Here is a 20065-nt window from a genome sequence, read left to right on the forward strand (position 1 = left end):
CAAAAACATGCCCATTTTGGCTACTTAAAAAAAAACATTTGTAATGGTACCAATTTTGGCTAGTTAAAAAACCATTTTAATGATCCACATTAGAATGCACAAAAATCAATCATCGACTCTACATCTATTAGTTCGTTGACAAGATATACTTTTCCATGATCTAAAACAGTTTCATATAATTCATTTAAAACATCATCATTGGAAATTGTGTTTGAATTACCAACAATAACTATATGTCTTTTAGCTCGAGTGATTGCTACATTTAATCTTCTATAGTCTTTAAGAAATCCGATATTTTTAAAATAATTTGAACATACTAATGAAAAAATAACAATTTCTTTTTCTCTTCCTTGAAATGAATCAACTGTCGATATTTCAATTTTTTTATATTCATTTATATAATTTTTATTATTAAAAATGTTGTCATAAAATATGTTTCTTAATATATTCATCTGCTTAGAATATGGAGTTATAACACATATATCATTTGGACATATCTTATCCTTTTTAATCATATATTCAATTAACTTATAAATAAAATAAGCTTCTCCCATATTACCTCTAGATTTATTACTTAAATTTATGATCTCATCAACATTTATTTGTACAATATCATTTAATTCTTCATCGTTCAACTTGCATATCCTATCTTCCTCGCTATCCTCACCATCTTTATCATCAGCATTTGATTTGTCACCATTTTTAGTCTTTGCTTTTGTTTGTGACACCTCTAAATTGTCTTCTCTCTTTATTGATTCGCTCGTATTGTTTACTTCCTTTTTTGTATCCCCTTTCTTCACACCTTTTTTAGTAACCTCATTATTATCGGCACTTTTTGTTTGGTTACTTTTCTTTTCTTTGATCTCAAAATTTATCATATCTTCATCTTTTGTGTCATCTAAAAATTCATCAAAACCATCTGTCTCTACCCAAGTGATAGGATGATATTTATATTTTTTTATTTCCACTTCTTCTGAATTTATTTCATTCTGTTCATTAGATGAATCATCTTCCTTTTTATTATCAGTATGGCTCGAATTTTTTCCTTTCTTTTTATTTTTTTGAGTTTTTTTTTTTTTCTCCCCTTGTTCATATTTTCCATTTTTCAATAGACCTTTCCTATCTCCTACAATATCATCAACCTTTATATCTTTACAAGACTCATGTGAATTTAATTTATTTTCATAAAATATTTTGTTTGACCATATTAAAATATTATGATTCATTCTATATTGTATATTTAACAGAAAGGACACGCTTTCTTTATATTTACTTATCAAACGTTCGAACATAGTAATATTTAATTTATTAGTATTTTTATTATATTTAATTAATGGTGACAACTGTTTATGATCACCAAATAAAAAGACATTTTTTTTTGCCAAAGAAATTGGTATATAACATAATGGCTCAGTGCATTGACAACATTCATCTATACATACAACATCAAATAAAAAATTTGATGATTTAACAAACTTATTTAATTCATAATTAGAACTACTAGAACATGTTGAAAATACAACATTATTTTTTTCCATTAGTTCTTTAAAAAATATATTCCTTTTGTTTTTTTTACTTTTATTTAATACTTTAATTTCATATTTTAAATTCATTATACTTCTTCTATCAAAATATCCTTTTTCAGTTTTTTTTTTTTTTTTTAATTTTAAAATTTCTGATTTTAACTTCTCAATATCATCATCTATATCTGCACATAATTTATAACTATCACATTCTTTTATTTTTTCATCATAACTATAATTCCATAATGTTTTTTTAATTTTACTTTTTAACCCTATACGAAAAACATTTTTAATATTCATACTTACACACTTGTCTAGTATATTATCTACTGACACATTGCTTGGTCCGGTTACTAAAATTTTACAATTCTTATTTCTTATTAATTGAAATATAACTTCACATAAAACAGTTGTCTTTCCTGTTCCTGGTGGTCCATGTATACAAAAAATATTATCAGAGTAGAGACAATGATATACTGCTTTTTTTTGACTCCAATTTAAGTTTTTATTTCCCCATTCTATTTTATTACACCTGTAAATATAGTTTGATGAATTTATATCTGACCCTTGGTTGGTTAGTGAATTGGAATCCGCTCCCTTCTCAGCCTCGTCATTCCCAACCTCGTCCTTCCCAACCGCTTCCTTCTCAACCGCTTCCTGGTTTTGCTCAGAAAAAAGTGACAATATTTTTTTTAGGAAAGGGTTTTGAGTAGGGGTTCGATCCAAAAATAGAATCTTTAATATGTCTGTTGGATTTTCCAAGGTTTTTTTTATCAACTGAATAGCTTGGATTTGTCTATTTACCGATATTTCACTATTAACTAAGCAGATATCAAAATAGGATTTTTCAGATAACATATATGGATTTGAAATATTAAGTTCTTTACATAACATATCTATATTATTTATTAAAATACTTATTTTATTTTTTTTTATTTTATTAACTGTGCATGTATAAATGCCTACATTATCACTCACTGTTACACTATTACTTACATTCTTGTCATTCTCAATTTTATATTTTTTTCTTTTTTTTGAAAAATGTATTATACTTCCCTTACTAAATAAATTATGATTAAAATTTTCTAAATTCTCATCATCACTTAAATCATTTGTGTCCACACTTTTTTTTTTCTTTACTAATTTTAAAACATAAGAATTATTATTCCCTCCATAATGCTTTGTAACATTTTTAATTGTCAAACTATTTAATAAAATTCCTTTTTCAACTAATTCTTCTTTATTTAAATGTTCATAACATAATTCGATTTCTTTATTTTCATAAATATTTTCCAATTTAATTAGCTTTTCAAAATAATCCAAAATCTTTGTTTTATTCAATTCTCCCATTGTAAGTCTATTACTATATATTTTTTTAACTCATAAAATTGACTTTATATAAAAACACACAAATAAAAATTGTGAAATTATTCTACAGAATGAAAGATATAAACTCCTTTGATAAGCCAAAATTGATGTAGAAAAAAAAGTCAAAAAAATTACTATATCCATTCACAGCTGCAAACTTTTTCCATTTTGAGGTCTGTCAAAAGATTGGCGGAAGCGGATGTTTCAAAAGGGAAATATATCTTACCCTTTATATTTTTTGCAGTTTTTTTTTCAGTTTTTTTTTCAGCTTTTTTTTCAGCGTTTTTCACGCATTTTCCGTCAACGATTTCGCTATTCAATTTTAAAACGGCGGTAACGCTCAACTCAAGCAGAGAAATAGAAAGAGAAAAAATAAAATAGCAAAATAGAGTAACAAAAAAAATAAAAATAATTAAAAGGAAATTGAATAAAATATAAAACAAAAACAATTATTACATACACAAAGGTGTTTGCTCGTTTTGTTGACAAAATTGATGTAACTTGCTACTCAGAATAACACAAAAGATATTAAAGAGAACTTTAAAATATTTGAAAATATACAAAAAAAGGGGAAGATTAAAATAGTTACATCGGAAACAAAGACGAGAAGGCAAAGAATGCTCCATCATTCTCATGCCTAATATTCAAAAATATAAGTAATTACATAATAGTAGAAATAGTGAATGTGCAAAATATATAAACTATAAAAAAGGTATTTACTTTATAGATAGCCATCAAAAATATGTTGCATATATTAACAAGCATGTTTTGTTTTATTTTTTATTTTCAACTTTTTTAATTATCATGTTTTTATCTGATCTTGGGAAAAGTGAATATTTTGGCTAGCTAGCTTTTCTCATACACTATTTAAAAGCATGCTATATACTAAATAACATTTGTAGAGAGAATAGAATGGGAAATACAAACTCTACTGAAACAAACAATTATATTAAATTTGATAAATATTATTATATTGGCGATTTGAATGTAGATAATTTACCACATGGTAGGGGATTAATATTATATGAAAATGGAAACTCTTTTTATGGCAATTTTATAAAAGGTAAAAAACATGGACAAGGAATATATATCGATAAGAATTTAACAAAATATATTTCAAATTGGGCATATGGAAATATTTTAAATAAAGTTAAAGTTAAAAGATTTGACAATGATGCTGTTTATTTATTTTATTATAAAAATGATATAATCGATCATTGCAAAGTTTATGGCTATATATCAAGTCATAAAAAAAAAACAATAAAGCATGAACAAGTACTAGTAGACAGTGAAATACAAAATTGTCAAGAGAAAAGTGTCGATAACCAAAAAGATGAAACCATTGACATACCTAATGATAAACACAAAGTAAAAAATGACATACTAAAATATAAGAAAACAAAAAAAACATCTGACAAAATAAACCCTTTAAATGATTCCATATTTTACTCATCATGTGAGTCTACATCTAAATCAATTGGATCAGATTATATTTCCGATTTTGAAAAAAAAGAAAAACAAACAAATGAGCAAGAAGAAAAAGGGTTTGAAAAGGTGAAGGAAAATCGTATGGATCATATCGAGGGCAGTAAACCATCTACAATTTTTGAAAATGATAACATAATGGATAATAAAAAAGTGCGGACTGATATGTCTGAAGAAATGATTATGCTAAGGTTGAAGGATATAATAAACAATAATACAGATTTGAAAATAGAAAATTATGAACTATGGAATAAAGAACAAGTAGCACATTGGCTTAGCTTATGTAGTGTACCTATGAAATGGGTTGTAAGTGTTTATAAAAATAATATTACTGGGCATAAATTAAATAATATAAACTTGCACTATATAAGAAATAAGCTTGGAATTTTACCATATGGACAAGCTATCAAACTTTTGCAACTTATAAAAAATTTACGTGTTACTGCATATAATACTCGCCTTGCTAATACGCTAAACTTAGAAGAGTATGAAAATTACCTCGAAAAAAAAATCAAGAAAAAAAAAATAAAGGATAAAAAAACAAGGGAAAAAAAAACGAGAGAAAAAAAAGGCGATGCAGATATAGAAACGTCAAGTAGCCAAATAGACATTTTTCAGAAAGATGATCAAAAAATAATAATGAACAAGCAAATTAAATCAATGATAAATCAAAAAAATGTTAATGATAAATCGTTTTCAGATAAAATCAAAAATGGGTTTCTTCAAGGAAATACAAATATCAAAAATTTACAAAATTTTGTAATAAATACAATATGGGATAAAAATAAAGATGAATTTGAAAAGCCAATTGAAGAAAATAATATTCCTATCCATGTTGAAAAAGAAAAGGAATTAAATACTAATGAAGATAGTGCAGAAAAAGAAGTAACAGAACTAAAAAAAGATAAACACACTAATCATGTTCAACAAAATATATCCATGCTAAAAAATATGCATACCGAATCTAATGAATCTGAATCAAGCACAACATCTATCACACAAACATTATCAACCTCTTCAGATTCAACCTTTACAAATATACATTCTGATGAGTCCTCGAAAATATTTCACGAAAAACGGGAACACACATCTATTGCATCAAACGAAGAAAAGGAAGTAAACGAGTTAAACCTTTCTTCTAGTATCAATTCTAAAAGTGAAACCAACTTATTAAACAATTCAAGTCCAACAAAATTACAAAATGAACTACCAAAACTATCCCATTCGTCAGGTTTGGAAACTTCCTTTTCATCATCTTCATCGGAAAAATCGTCAGAAACTTTTTCGTCATCTTCTTTTTGTTCTGAACATAGTGAGATGGACAATTTTCATAACAGCAATAAAATTGTAAAATATAGTAACAATATATACATCAATAGTAGTTTAGCATTTTCATACATATATAGCTTTATAATACCTCCAGAAAATTTAACATTTTTATATCAAATAAAAAATTATTATATTAGAGATGTAGAAAACGATTTAAGTCCAACCAATGAAGTAGATTTTGTTGACAAATTCAACTTTTACACAAATCGTGAAATAGCTAAAAATGAAAGAGATAATATAAAACCTCAAAAAATGAAAAGCAGAGTATTTAGAGGTAGATATATGGGTAAAGATGTAGCTATAAAAGTATTAGTAGGGAATATTAAAAATTTTACAAAATTTCATAAAGTCTTATATAAGTTATATATTTTAAGACATACAAATATAGCATTAATAATGGGTGTTTCAATAAGCTATCCTTTTGTTTTTATAATATATGAATATGTAAAAAATTTATGTCTATTTTCTTACTTGCATTGTGTAAAATATAAACATATTTACTTCAGCAAGCTTTTAAAATATTATCAAAAAAAATTTCCCAATCAAAATGGTCAACAAAAACATGACACAAACAATGAACTAGCCTACTCTTCATCAGCGTCAGCCAAATCTTTAGACACTAACTCATCTAATATGAATAATACAGAACTAAAAAATAGAAATAATAGCAAATACCGATATATAAACAAAATTAATTCCATGTTCAGAAATAAAAATAATATATTGTGTGGTAATTATCATTATTTATTCCGAAAGAAGAGTGGCAATATGTCTATATCACAGGAACATAAAAACAGCGATCGAATAAGTTTCACAAATGAGTCACAAAATTTATTAACGAATAAAAAATACAAAAAAAAAATAAATAAAAAATTAGGTTTTAAAGAGAAAATCAAAATAAATAGACCATATGCTTTCCCACCACTTCAAGAAGATTTAAACTTTTACTTTGAAAAAAAAAAACAAAAAAATAAAATTCTATTTAGCTATCTAAAAACGCATTCCTATTTTAAATCGAAAAAATGTGACGACAGGAAAAGCAAATTATCTGATCAGCAAATAATGAAAATCATAATGTAAGCAAAAATAATAGCAAAAATAATAATGATAAATTATCATATCCTATACCATGCACATTCACCATTACATTCTTTTCTTTTCATCAGAGGCATCACCTTAGGTTGTTCCTACTTGGAAAAACAAAAGGTATTACATTTTTGTGTCTAATTATTTCGTTTCTTTACTATATTTGTATTAAATGGGAATGCATACTTCTTAAAATTATATAAAATTCTTTATACATTTTTTTTTTCATACCATTTGCACATGTGTATGTAACCCTATTATTATTTAGGTACAATGGATAAACCTCAAACCGACTAATATTTTACTTGATGAATCTCTAAATGCAAAAATATCAGATTTTGGAATAAAAGAAATAGAGCAATGCCTCGACACAAATATTGATTATTCTTATATAGTGTTTCCAAATAATGTAATAAAATTTAATAATAACCATTTCAAAAATAAAATTAAAAAAATAAAAATTGTGAATAAGGATTCAGAGGATATGCTTCATGTATTTAGTACCCAAAATAATGTTTATAAATATAATACAAGAGAAATTGACGTATCTTCAAACAGCCATAACTCTGTTTTTTTTTGGACAGCACCCGAAGTAAATAAAAAAAATATTACATAAATATCTTGGATGTATTACTAAACATGTAGTGTATATATTACCTCTTATTTATTTACTATACAACTTATCCATAACATATTTATTTAACTCGTAGATATTAAAGGGAGGAAAAAATCCAAGTCTATATTCAGACGTATATGCTTATGGTATTATATTGTGGGAACTGGTAAGGCAAATCGGATATAAATTAATACAAGCAAAATAAAAAACATCAAAAATGTGATACCCCAAAAATGTTTTTATTGTTTTTTTTTCAGATGACAAGTAGTATCCCTTTTAATTATCGTTTTAAATCTCATCTTGTGGTATAAAAATATGTCTATTCATATATGTGCCTATCTTTATGAAAAATATAAATATATACACATTTCATATGTGTGCATAACATCGATTTGTTATTATTTTATTATAGTCTTCAGTTGGATATGCCAAAGAAAAATTATCCTTTCAAAATATTCCCCCTTATATAAAAGTATTATAAAAAAATGTCTATACAAATTAAATCACATTTATCTATCCTCAAAAATGTTGCATTTTTTTTTCTTTTTTAGAATTTAATAAAGAGTTGTATTAATAGGGACAAATATAAGAGACCTACATTTGACAAAATTTTAATTGAGCTTTCAATGATATACGAAAAAGTAAAATTTATAAACAGTCTAATTTATTTATTTTCCCACGTGTTTTTCCCACTTGTTTTTCATTTGGTTAACCCATTATTTTCTCCCTTTTCAGATTAACTCTAAGGAAGAGGACGCTTTAATGTCTTTTATGGATGGATAGTAAATATGCTATAAAGAGAGTTAAATAAATATTACTAAGCAAGCTAAATTATCAATTGATGCACAAATACTATATTATAATTTGTTTTTATTCATCATATTTGTATTTTATGTGTTATACAGACACTTTTTTTTTGTGTGTTTATTATTATTTTCTTTTTTTTGGCGTTATGAAATTATTTCATCTTTTATTATATAGCCATATTTTCCATTTTTCTCAATTTCTGTGTAAATACACTTAACTACAAGCACACATATATTTTTGTTTTATGTGTAGCTCTTAATTAGTATACTTATATTTAATATAACTCTATACGAAAAATATATAAAAACTTAACAAGGTTAAGCTTTGATTTTTCTTTTTAAATAATTTTTTCTCCAAGCATAACGAATATACAACATAAGCAAAATATCCATATATATTGTATGTATGCTTTCCCTTTTTTTTTATATATAAAATATTTTAAAAGAAGAAAGACATAATTATATATTTATAAAAATATTATATTGACTAGCTATTTTTAAGAAACAATGTCTAACTTTTATGAAAATGATGATGATGTTCTACAAATGATCCAACAAATAAAAAAAATAACTAATGAATCAAAAAGAAAATTCGAACATGAAATAGATTATTTAGTTGAAGACACAAAAAAGTCTTTAATTAGTACCGTTAATCAAGAAAAAAATGCTATAAAAAATACAGCAGAAGAAAAGTTAAATAGATATCGTGAAAATATTTTAAAACAGGAAAAAAACATTAAAGAAAAGCATAGAATATATCAAAAATTGAAAACGGAATTAGCTGAAGTAGCAAACAATTACAAAAATAAAATTAAGGTTATTTATTTTGTGCAATTTAAAATATGTTTGTTCAACTATATCAAATGTCCGCTTATCCATATCGTGCATTCTTTTATATATAATTCACACACAAACATGTTTATATATTTACATTTTAAGATAAACCCTTTCAATTCTTCGCTTTGTTTACTTTCTTACCTTTAAAGGACTTCTATAAAGAAACGGAAGACATCATAAATGTTTATGAGTCTGAAAAAAAAGAACTAGAGACATTAGAAGATAGGGAGTGGAAAGAATTAAATGCTCAATCAATTGAAATTCTAAACAAAACCAAATCTAAAATATATGCCAATAAAGAAGAAACGAACGAAAAACTTAGAAAAGTTTTAAAATCAATACTTTAACATTATTGTTTTATTTTTTTTAATCTTTATATAGTTTAAATTATCCTTTAAAGAATAATTGCCCCTATTTTTATTTGGATTATTTAATTTTATTTGTTCTTCGTCTATCTGTTTACTTATTTATTTTATATATTATACCACATTTTTTATGTTAATAATTTTGGTTAATTGTGATATGCTCTTTTAAATTATGAGTTCTTTAATATAAAATGTATATATGCTTAAATGATTTAGTAGTACTATACTTGTTGACACATTTCAATGTATATCCCAAAATATATGAAGGATATTGTTAAGAGAAACCAACTTATCAATCATATCTTTATTTTACTTTTTTCCAATTATTATTTTATATTCCTAAATTTGTAAAATTGTTACAATAAATCAAAAAATATAGTAAAAAAAATATACAATATATGCACATGATTAAATATTATTTAACATAAGGTAAACAATGAATTGGTTCTCCAAACAAATAAAATAATATTTAATTTATTTTATTCTGAATTTATTTTTTTTTTCATTTATTTTTTTTTATTATGGAAAATAAAAGTTATATGAAAAGAAGGCATTTAAATTATACACGCAATATAATATATTATTTATTATGTCACCTTAATATATTTAATTATATATTGTAAAAAAGGATGTCATATTTCTTTCTTTTCATGGTCTATAAATTGTAGCTAAATGCTTCTATGTATTTTAATTTCAAACCATTTTTTAATATCTTTTCGTTTTTTTTTATCTTTATATATACATATACATATATATATGCATCGTTTTTCTCTTTTAATACCATTTCTATGCTTCCTTTATCCCTTTTTTATTTATTATATACAATTTTAATAGCTAACAACAAAATATGCATATACAAAATGTAATGAAAGCATAAATAGGGTTAGTTCATTTACAAATTGAATTGTATTATTTTATATTCAACATTTTTTGGTGTTAAGAGCGTAAAAAAGCAGCTTAATTAAAAATAAAAAGGATAGTTAAAATTTGTAATACACATTTTTATATATTCATATTTTATTTATGTTTTGTATATATACTACATTAATTATTAAAAGCTTTTAAATGGAAATTTTTGCACATTGATAACTGTTTGTAGCTACATATTGTTAAAAAAGCAAGAAAGTAATTTATACTTATTATTATAGACATATTATAATATATGAATTTTAGTTAGTATATCTATATGCAACTACTCAAATATTAGACATTGCCAAGAAGAAAAAATATATTGAAAACATGTAAGATTATATTTGCTTTATTTTTTTTACTATTCCATGTTTTATATACTTATGTTAATATAATAATCCTTATTGACACCCAAAATATATTCATGTTTTATTACATATTTTACCACCAAAATAATATAAATATATGTTGATATTTCATTATTTAATAATCATTTTTCATTGTTTTCTTTTTTATTACAGAAAGTAATCCCAAACAATTAATATAAAAAATAAGGACTATGGTGGTAAGAATTTCATACTTTATGAAAGTATTTGAATATACTAATGCCAAGAACATAATCTACACATATTAAATGGGAGTTTTTTAATAAAAATAATGAAAATATTACGAAATAGTGTTGCATTTTTTAAGATAATCATATATTTGTTCTATATAAAAAATTGGAAAAGAAAAAGCCCAAATAGATTAACATTATTTACCTGATTAATAATGTTTCATTATATGGATATTTCCCAATAATTTAATTTCTTTTTTTTTTCCCTTTAGTTTCCTTTAACTTTGTTAAAATGTTCTCAAAATCAACCAGTGGTAATATATAAGAATAAAACAAATTATTGCAATGCTAACTTTTTAATTGTCTAACATTTTTTATATTCCTTTAAATATGCTATTATCTTAATAGCTAACTAGCCATTTTATTATTTTTTTTAAATAAAATTTTTTTTTTTTGTTATAAATTTTATGACTTGTTCAGATGGTTGAGCTAAAGAATGGAGAAACATATAGTGGATTTTTAGTATTTTGTGATCGATTTATGAATTTACATATGAAAAATATAATATGCACATCAAAAGATGGAGATAAATTTTGGAAAATATCCGAGTGCTATGTTAGAGGAAGTAGTGTGAAATATATTCGAGTGCAAGACCAAGCTATAGAGAATGCCATTGAGGAAACAGCTGAACGTAACAACAAATAATTAATACTTAACAAAATAAAATCTTTTTAAGGCATGATAATTTTATTATTTATATTCATGTTTTATATTGTATACTTTTTGTATTTATAGAAAAATCACGGAATGCCGGACGAGGCCGCGGTGGCGTAAGAGGAAGTGGACGCAATAGAGGCCGAGGATTTGGTAGGGGAACAGACAAAAGAGGTGGAAGAGCTGGAAATATAAGAACAGCTGGACGAGGAGGATATTAAAATAAAGCTTTTTTCATGTATATATATGTGCAATCTTCAATATATATTATTATTATTAGTAGTAGTAGTATATATTAAATTGTAAATGCATGTAGCGATAAACTTAAATTTTTTTTTAATTTTTATATTTTTTGTTTCCTATAGCATCATATATATTTATTAAAATACATGGTTATTTATTTAACTGCATTTGCTATTATTATTGTTGTATAGTAATGCAAAATAATGTATAAAAATATCTATATATATTATATACATATTTATTTGTATATATATTGGTTAATTTGGCACTACATTGTGATTATCCCTATATATAATTTTCTTTAATATTCTATTTATTTTTACATAATAAAAACTATTATATCATATTTAATAAATATTATTAAAAATACACACTTTAATTCGAATAAATAAATCTTACATTATATTGTAACCAAAAAATTGATCGCTCACAATAAAAAAAACAAGAGTATACCTATAGGCACATACACAATTCAAGGCTTATAATATGTTCTCTCTTCCCTTGTATTATGCAAATATATAATATATATCCATGTGTAAAATACAAAGGAATGTATACATAATGATGGTGTAGACAGATGAGATCCATCTCTGTTGCAAGCTCTTATTAAGTTCAATATGAAGTCAGCTATTTTTTATTCTTAAAATGTTTCATTAATGCCATTCATGTGTATAAACAGGGTGGTTATTTTTGGATATTGTATAATTTTTTATAGAATATGATATTCCTTGAGGGGAATACAAACTTTGTTAAGCATTCCCAAATATATAATAATTAAACTGAATATATTATCATAATTTTTAATTTATTTCAAAAAATTTAAGAATAAAAATAATAAATTATAATAATTAATACAGCCAAAAAGTGATAAACAAAAAATAACATAACCTTTGTTAAATGAACATATATATTTTTTGTGTCTTAAATGCATATAGCTAAATGCATATTTTTTTTTCCTTCTTTTCCCAAATCAATATTTGTAACAAAAAAATAAACAAAATAATAAAATCATACTTATTTATTTTTATTCATTGTATTAATTTTTACATATTTTTTGTTTATTTGTTTTTCCCATTTATGTGAAAAATTAAATACCCAAGTACTTATTTACATAAAAGGTGTACTTAAGGATTGGAAAAAAATTAATAAAATAGTAGCTATCATTGTAAAAAAAATGTAGTAAAACAAAAATAAAGAAATAATGATTATTTTTAATAAAATTATCAACATTGAAATAGTAAAATAAAAATGATAATTTAATAAAAACGACGGGAATACGAATATCCTGGTTTTATGGTGTATTCTTATTTACAAAAAAATATATATATTAACAGTATAGAAAATAAAAAACATTTGTAGCCATTTCCTAGAAATATATACACTAAACATAGACACTTATATATATATATCCTTTACCAACCGAATGGCAAATATGGCTATTCCAAATTGTAAAAATATCAAAGAAAGCAGTATCAGTTTTAATAAGGGTAACGAAGATGAAATGCATAGTGATTTTATAAAAAAAAGAAATAAAAGCGAAAATCCAAAGTTTGACAATAAGAATAAAAATATCAATTCATTTGTTGGTGAGGAAGATAATAAAGCTTATTGTTCAGGATTAAATTCTAGCACAGACCTACCTATTAATAGTTATAAACCTGAATACACAAATGAATTAGCGGCATGCTATAAGACTTCTGAAAAAAATACAATTTTAAGTAATAACCAAGAAAGAGAAAATACACATTTAGAAATGGAAAAAAACAATATTAATAACATAAACAATTTAAATAAATATAAAAATGAATTAGATAACAGGATTAAAAGAAAAAATAATCCTCTAAAACAAAGTAGTGAAAAGAAAAAAATTAAAAAAAATTTCAATAATGAAATAGGACCTATATTAAACAATTCAGGCATTCAAAATCATTTTTATTTTGGATACGATACAAATAAAACTAATAATACCATTAAATCAGATAAAAAATTTGATAATTTCAATGAAAATATAAAAAAAGGAATTATAGAAAATAAAACAATTTTAGTAGATGAGGTATATAATAATCCCGTGTCTTATCCAATTTATGTATTCCCCAAATTAATATTAAGGTTGCATATTTGTCTATCACTATATTTTATAATAATTTTTTTTTTTTATGAAGGTCTTGAAAGAATACCCAAGAATATTCGTAACGAGATTACCATTTGAGGTAAACAGGAATGATCTTGAAAATTATTTTTCAAAGTATGGTAAAATCATAGATATATATGTTTCAAAAAACTTATCAAACAATAAAAATAAGGGATTCGGATTTGTTTCATTTGAGAACCAAACCTCTATGGACAAAGTAAGTTGGACTCTTCACTATTCATATTTTTTTATATTATTTTATTTGCTTCCATGATATTTTTCATAAAAGCAGGAATATATATACTATATATGTACATTTCTTAGGCACTCAGTGAAAAGTTGCATATCATTTGTGGGAAAGAAATAGTTGTTGATGTGGCATCGATGAGGGATCCTAAGTCTAAGCATTTTTTTTGTAAGACGTGAATATGTGCATGCAATTCATATATACACACTTCCTTTCCTCTCATTTTTACACCCTCTTATTTCTAAGTTATAAATTATTATTCATTTTATTTTTTTTATATTCTTTCATAATATATGCTCTTAGATCTTCCACCTTATCATTACTTGCCAAAGAGTCCAAAAAATGAAAACAAATATGCGACAAAAATTCAAAACAGTAACATACAAAATAATATTAACACAAGAGATATTTCACAAAATATGCGAAATGATTTTCTCATGAACAATTATTATAATATGCATTCTATCAATAAAGATAATACATCAGTCGATTCATTAAATCATAAATCAATTTTTAAAAATAACATCCCAGTTCCATATTTCCCACCATTTGGATATAATGCTGATCCGAAATATTTCAATCAAATGGGATATTCAAATTTCACAGATTATGCTACTCATGATTATTTTTGGAACCTTACACAAAACTATAATTGGAATAATTCCTATTTACATAATGAAAATATTTATAATTCTAAAAATGCGGAATATCCCTACTATTATTGTAATCCTCAATATATAAATCAAGGTAAAGATAAAACAAGTGTAATAATACTAGACAGTTGTAGTACATATATTTTTGATTGGCTTTGATAATTACGTTTATTTTTTATAGGTTCCACTATTTTGAAAAACAAAATGACTCACCAAAATACAATGTTTGATGAAAGTAAATTAGAATATCCTACTAATATAGGCACATGTAAAGGTTACAAAAATAATTATTCATCATGTAAGTAAACAATAAATTACCATTTTCCTCATTCTTCTTCTTATTATTATGGCTATTTTTTAATTTGTTCATATTTTTTTGCAACTATCTCTAGTTATTCGTAAACTCCCTGGTGATGAATGGAACAAGCGGACATACAAATTATTTGTCACAAAATTAAGTAAGCAAATAGGAGAATTATATATACATACACATATATATCATTTTCTTTCCTTTTATGCCCCCATTTGTTTTGCATCACCTTTAGATAGTGTAACTACTACAGAGACCCTTCGAAATTATTTTGGAAGTTACGGAGAGATCATAGATATATATATGCCAAATGGTTATTTGAAAACAAGCAAAATATAAGACAATCCTATTTTGTATGTACATTAATGTTTCACTTATTGATATATTATTTTTTAGACGTATGTACGAACAAGCCAAGGGGAATAGCTTTCGTTACATTCCTAGACAGTGAATGTGTTAAGAAGATATTGTCAAATAAAAATTATAAACATATAATTGACGGGAAAGAAGTAAATATAATTTACGATTTTTGTATTGCCAACGATTTTTTCTATTTCACATAATATCAATATACTACCGCTATCTACTTTTTTTTAATTATAATAGGTAGTTGTCGATCTAGCAGATCCCGAAACAAAAAGCAAAAAAAATTTATGTTACTCTTGAAGTTTATAATTAAAACTGTTTTCAACTATTTGAAGGAAAGATATAGTTTTTGTTTAACCATTTTCCTACCGTTTTTATTCTTTTTTGTTTTTATTTTATTTCATAAATCTATAATTAATATAGTAGAATTTGTTACTATTTATTTTAACACATTTGTGTGTTCTATAATTCATAACATATATATCTTTTATATGTGCTGGTGATATATAGAGAAGTATCTCTATGCACATGCATTTATTATATGCCCCAAACTATTTTACATTTACTTTAGCTACATATATTTTTCATATTTTCCGTTTTTTTACATTTGCTCTATACAAAATTTTGTATTTACCTTATGATAATATAAAATATTTTTTGTGTTTAATTATTTTTTTTATTTTAACTCATTTCTTGTTTTTTATTTATTGTAATTTCACATTGTTTCCCAATATGAAAATATTTTATGTACATATTTTTGTGTATACGTTTCCACAATCTTTGCACAAAAATAAATTTTATCATCATAGAACTACCGCCCGCAAACCAACATTTTTCGAAATTAAAATAATTTATAAAAAAAAAAAAAATGTATACCTTTGAGTCTTTACACCCTTATATTAAATATCAAAATATGATGATATTTTTAGGTTATTAAACTATATATATGTATGTATAAAATAGAAATAGGGTTTTATTTTTACTTTAAACCCAATAAATATGTCATTTCTTAATAATATATATACTACTATTCAATGGGTAATACAATAAAATTAGTCACAAAATAAATATTAAATTTAAGGTGGTATATATAATATATCTTATAAGTAATGAATATACAAACTTGTGATTTTGATGCAAAATAGGAGTAGAGCTGTGTAATAATATAATAGTATTATATCATCGAATATTGTTTTCTTCCATAAAAACTTCCAAATGGATAAAACTAAAATTGAAGCCCTCTTTATATATGATGAAGATATAGAGAAGATTGATAAATCAGTCACTGATGAGGAACTACAGGTACAGAACACACATAAAATGCTTGTCAATAAATATGCACATTCATGTATATATCCTACTTTAAGGATATTTTATTCATTTATTAAAAAAATATAGCGGAATAATTATCCAATATATATAAAGATAGTTTATAAATGTGCATACTCATTTACAAAATGAGAAGCAATTGTATATGCATCCACCTATGGATCCTCTTTTTTACTTATTACATATGATAGGCGGAAAAGGTACTATATTACTATCCTAATGAAACACATGATATGTCAAAAGTAGCACATGCTAGTGCAATGGAAGGAATATCAGCATTTATAAAACAGTTCAGCAAATCGCATTTAGATCATATAATAACTACCACAAATTTAATGGTTATAGAAAGATGGTATAAGCGTGTATTTATTACCATAGTTGCAAAAAATACATGTAAAAATAATAATATGGAAAATTTAGTATGTAAATTATTACATCATATTTTAAAAAACTTCATTTCTATATTTACTTTGCTACATGGTCATATACGTACCTTTCTCAAATACAAGAAATATAGAACTTCGGGTAAAAAATATATTATATATATCAAAATACTGCAAATGGTTTAAATTATTTAATGAATGAAATGAAAGACATATTTCTATGTCATTCCCCCAATAACAATATAAACATTTCCAATTTATTACTCATACAAACAAAGCATATATAAGCTAATATATTTTTTTTTTTCTTGCCTTGCTTGTCAGAAAATATAAATAAAAAAAAATTATTGCAAAACATTTTAGACGACTATGTTTTCACATACATAAACGCTATTAACAATGAAACATTGAGCATATATAATGGTAAGAAAAATCTACAGGTTTCAATTCGATCATATATATAACCAAAGTTGTAATAACACTTTATATATGCTTATTTAAACCCATATTTTTAGAAATTCAAAGTTTTTATATGTTCCCTGTTGAAAATCATATTTACATTACTGTTCAGGTAAATTTTGTTTTTAGCTAGCTATTCAATAAAAAAAATGCACACACACACAAATACATATATATGCACATATTTTTTCTTCAATCACTCCTTATTGTAGAATTTAATTTCATCACTATCACTTACACATAAGCGAATAAAGCATGGAGCATTGTTTTACGAAGGATATTTTATTTATTCAAGTTTACCGTTGGAAGAAATAAAAGTTATTTACAACTATTTGGTTTCCTACAATGGAATAGTTAGGCATATATAAATATTTTTCTATCTGTGCAACTATCAAATATAGTTTGCCATAAAAGCATTAAAAATTAGCATATATCTTATATGCATTAATTATGTTTTTCTCTTTATTCATTTTAATTTTTTTTTTATTTATTTAAGGTTAACAATTTAAAGTTAGATCAGCATCCTTTTAAAAAAATTGCATCATCAGCCGCTACCAACGTAATTTGCAGTCTTACATGTTATTATTTATCCTTATTATTTTTTTATTTTTTAGCTCGATATACCCAAATTAACTGAATGCTCTACATTTCTTATTACATTTTATTTATTTTTTTTTCTTGGGCTTGTACTAGACAAACGGTGGCTTATCAAGCTTTGGTCGATGCAACTCGGTAGAAGATCAAAATGGATTCCTCCTAGGAATTAAAAAGTAAGAAAAGAGTGCTGATTTTTATAAAATTTGTTTCTAATAACTATTACCATTTTATATATGAAAGTGAATTTGCATATTTATTCTGCAAAATGCTTGAAATAGTTAACATACACATATATGTATTCTTCTTATACTAATCAATACGAACGCAGATCATCTGTATTTATGCCAGTTATAACATTAACAGGAAAAAAAAAATACAAACTAGTTGCATTTATATTCAAGGGGATATTAATAATTTTATTAATCAAAGGTAGTGCAATAAAGGATGAAGATTTTGATATCGTAATAGATATACAAAATAAATGGAAAAATGAAAGTAAAAGTAATATATTTAATTTAAACAGATTAAATGATCATTTACAATTACAATTTAAAAAATATATGAATAGAGATGATGCTATTAAATATTTTTACTACAATAAAATTAACAATTCTGTAAAAGCATCAAATAATAATAAAAAAATCACCCCAGAAGAATTACTTTTAGTATCCCATGTTCATCATCTGTTTGACACATTTGAAACAAAACAAAATCAAATCAAACCAAATAAAATTAAAAAATCAAAAACTGAGGAAATAGAAAAGGAGTCAGAAACTGAATTGTTCGTTGCTCAAAGTAGTGATGACAAAATTGATAACGGCCTTGGTGAAAATGAGAAAACAACCGAAGCAGATCAAAAATCAGAAACGGGAACAAAGCCAAAGGATCCAGCCAAAGAAAAAGGTGAACCAATGGAACAAGATAAAAATAAACAACCAGAAAAATATGAAAGCAATTCGAACAAAGCAACAAATTTGCTTGAAAAAAATGGTTCTAATATTATAACCACAGAAGCAGAATCAAATGCTCAACCAGTTACAAATAATTCTACATCTATTATAGAAAAAGAAGAAGCAAAGGATAATACCAAAACTAATGAACCAATAACTGAATATTCTCAAAATAAAAAACCGGAAAAAAAAAAAGTAAAACTTGTTTTTAATCCTGAATTAAATAAAAAAATATTTGATGATGTTAATTATGATCTAAAAATTAAAAAATATTTTTTTAAGGAAGCAAATTCTCCATGGCTATTTGGAAAAAGAGAAATGAAAAGAGAGATTTTTATGTTTCTTGATGATAATAAAATGTCTCTTACAAAAGCACAAAATTCCGCCGATCAAATAATAAATAATAATTTTTCTAACATATATATTTGAACTATGATTCTACATATTTAGCACCCAATCTGATTAATAACTCATCCTTAATCATAATAAACAACAAAAAATGATTACATAAGTCGCATGCTCTTATTGTTTCACAATTTTTTGCTTGTTTCTTTTTTACACATCACATAGCTGTGCATGTAAGTCACCCTTTATTATTGTTTATTATATTTTTCTTTTTTTCGCACCTTTTCACCATTCGTACATAAATGTATACCAACTCACTAGAGCAGCACATGGCATACCATTTCGTGCGCTTTATTTGTTTTAAAATAATTTATTAAAATATTTTATAATAATTCCTTGCAAGGAATAAAAGGCATAGATATAATATGTATAAATTTCTTTTATTGAATAAAAATCAA

At 24.4% G+C, this 20065-nt stretch overlaps 6 protein-coding genes across 6 annotated transcripts; 5 read left to right on the forward strand and 1 right to left on the reverse strand.

Moving 5' to 3' along the window:
- Positions 1-89: 89 nt before the first annotated feature.
- On the reverse strand, positions 90-2873 carry PCHAS_0904100 (DNA replication ATP-dependent helicase/nuclease DNA2, putative; the record flags this gene model as incomplete). The annotated part of the gene is made up of 1 exon (XM_740297.2): positions 90-2873. One exon carries the CDS (start codon positions 2871-2873, stop codon positions 90-92), a length of 2784 nt encoding a protein of 927 aa, XP_745390.2.
- Positions 2874-3803: 930 nt separating this feature from the next.
- Positions 3804-8190, forward strand: PCHAS_0904200 (protein kinase, putative; the record flags this gene model as incomplete). The annotated part of the gene is made up of 8 exons (XM_016798027.1): positions 3804-6781; positions 6872-6911; positions 7060-7383; positions 7502-7573; positions 7665-7712; positions 7820-7879; positions 7959-8048; positions 8143-8190. The coding sequence occupies 8 exons, from the start codon at positions 3804-3806 to the stop codon at positions 8188-8190; spliced, it is 3660 nt and encodes a 1219-aa protein (XP_016655288.1).
- A 530-nt stretch (positions 8191-8720) lies between these two features.
- PCHAS_0904300 (conserved Plasmodium protein, unknown function) lies at positions 8721-9397 on the forward strand (the record flags this gene model as incomplete). The annotated part of the gene is made up of 2 exons (XM_016798028.1): positions 8721-9029; positions 9200-9397. 2 exons carry the CDS (start codon positions 8721-8723, stop codon positions 9395-9397), a joined length of 507 nt encoding a protein of 168 aa, XP_016655289.1.
- A 1486-nt stretch (positions 9398-10883) lies between these two features.
- On the forward strand, positions 10884-11815 carry PCHAS_0904400 (U6 snRNA-associated Sm-like protein LSm4, putative; the record flags this gene model as incomplete). Its single annotated transcript, XM_016798029.1, has 4 exons — positions 10884-10889; positions 11153-11194; positions 11361-11571; positions 11676-11815. 4 exons carry the CDS (start codon positions 10884-10886, stop codon positions 11813-11815), a joined length of 399 nt encoding a protein of 132 aa, XP_016655290.1.
- A 1445-nt stretch (positions 11816-13260) lies between these two features.
- PCHAS_0904500 (nucleic acid binding protein, putative) lies at positions 13261-15844 on the forward strand (the record flags this gene model as incomplete). Its single annotated transcript, XM_016798030.1, has 9 exons — positions 13261-13890; positions 14000-14185; positions 14293-14383; positions 14519-14962; positions 15050-15166; positions 15261-15326; positions 15414-15491; positions 15575-15687; positions 15785-15844. The coding sequence occupies 9 exons, from the start codon at positions 13261-13263 to the stop codon at positions 15842-15844; spliced, it is 1785 nt and encodes a 594-aa protein (XP_016655291.1).
- A 915-nt stretch (positions 15845-16759) lies between these two features.
- On the forward strand, positions 16760-19691 carry PCHAS_0904600 (conserved protein, unknown function; the record flags this gene model as incomplete). Its single annotated transcript, XM_016798031.1, has 8 exons — positions 16760-16846; positions 17065-17398; positions 17581-17679; positions 17772-17827; positions 17928-18068; positions 18212-18274; positions 18409-18485; positions 18641-19691. 8 exons carry the CDS (start codon positions 16760-16762, stop codon positions 19689-19691), a joined length of 1908 nt encoding a protein of 635 aa, XP_016655292.1.
- Between the last annotated feature and the right edge of the window lie 374 nt (positions 19692-20065).

This window comes from Plasmodium chabaudi (assembly GCF_900002335.3).
Source record: "Plasmodium chabaudi chabaudi strain AS genome assembly, chromosome: 9".
Classification (NCBI taxonomy): Eukaryota; Apicomplexa; class Aconoidasida; order Haemosporida; family Plasmodiidae; genus Plasmodium; species Plasmodium chabaudi.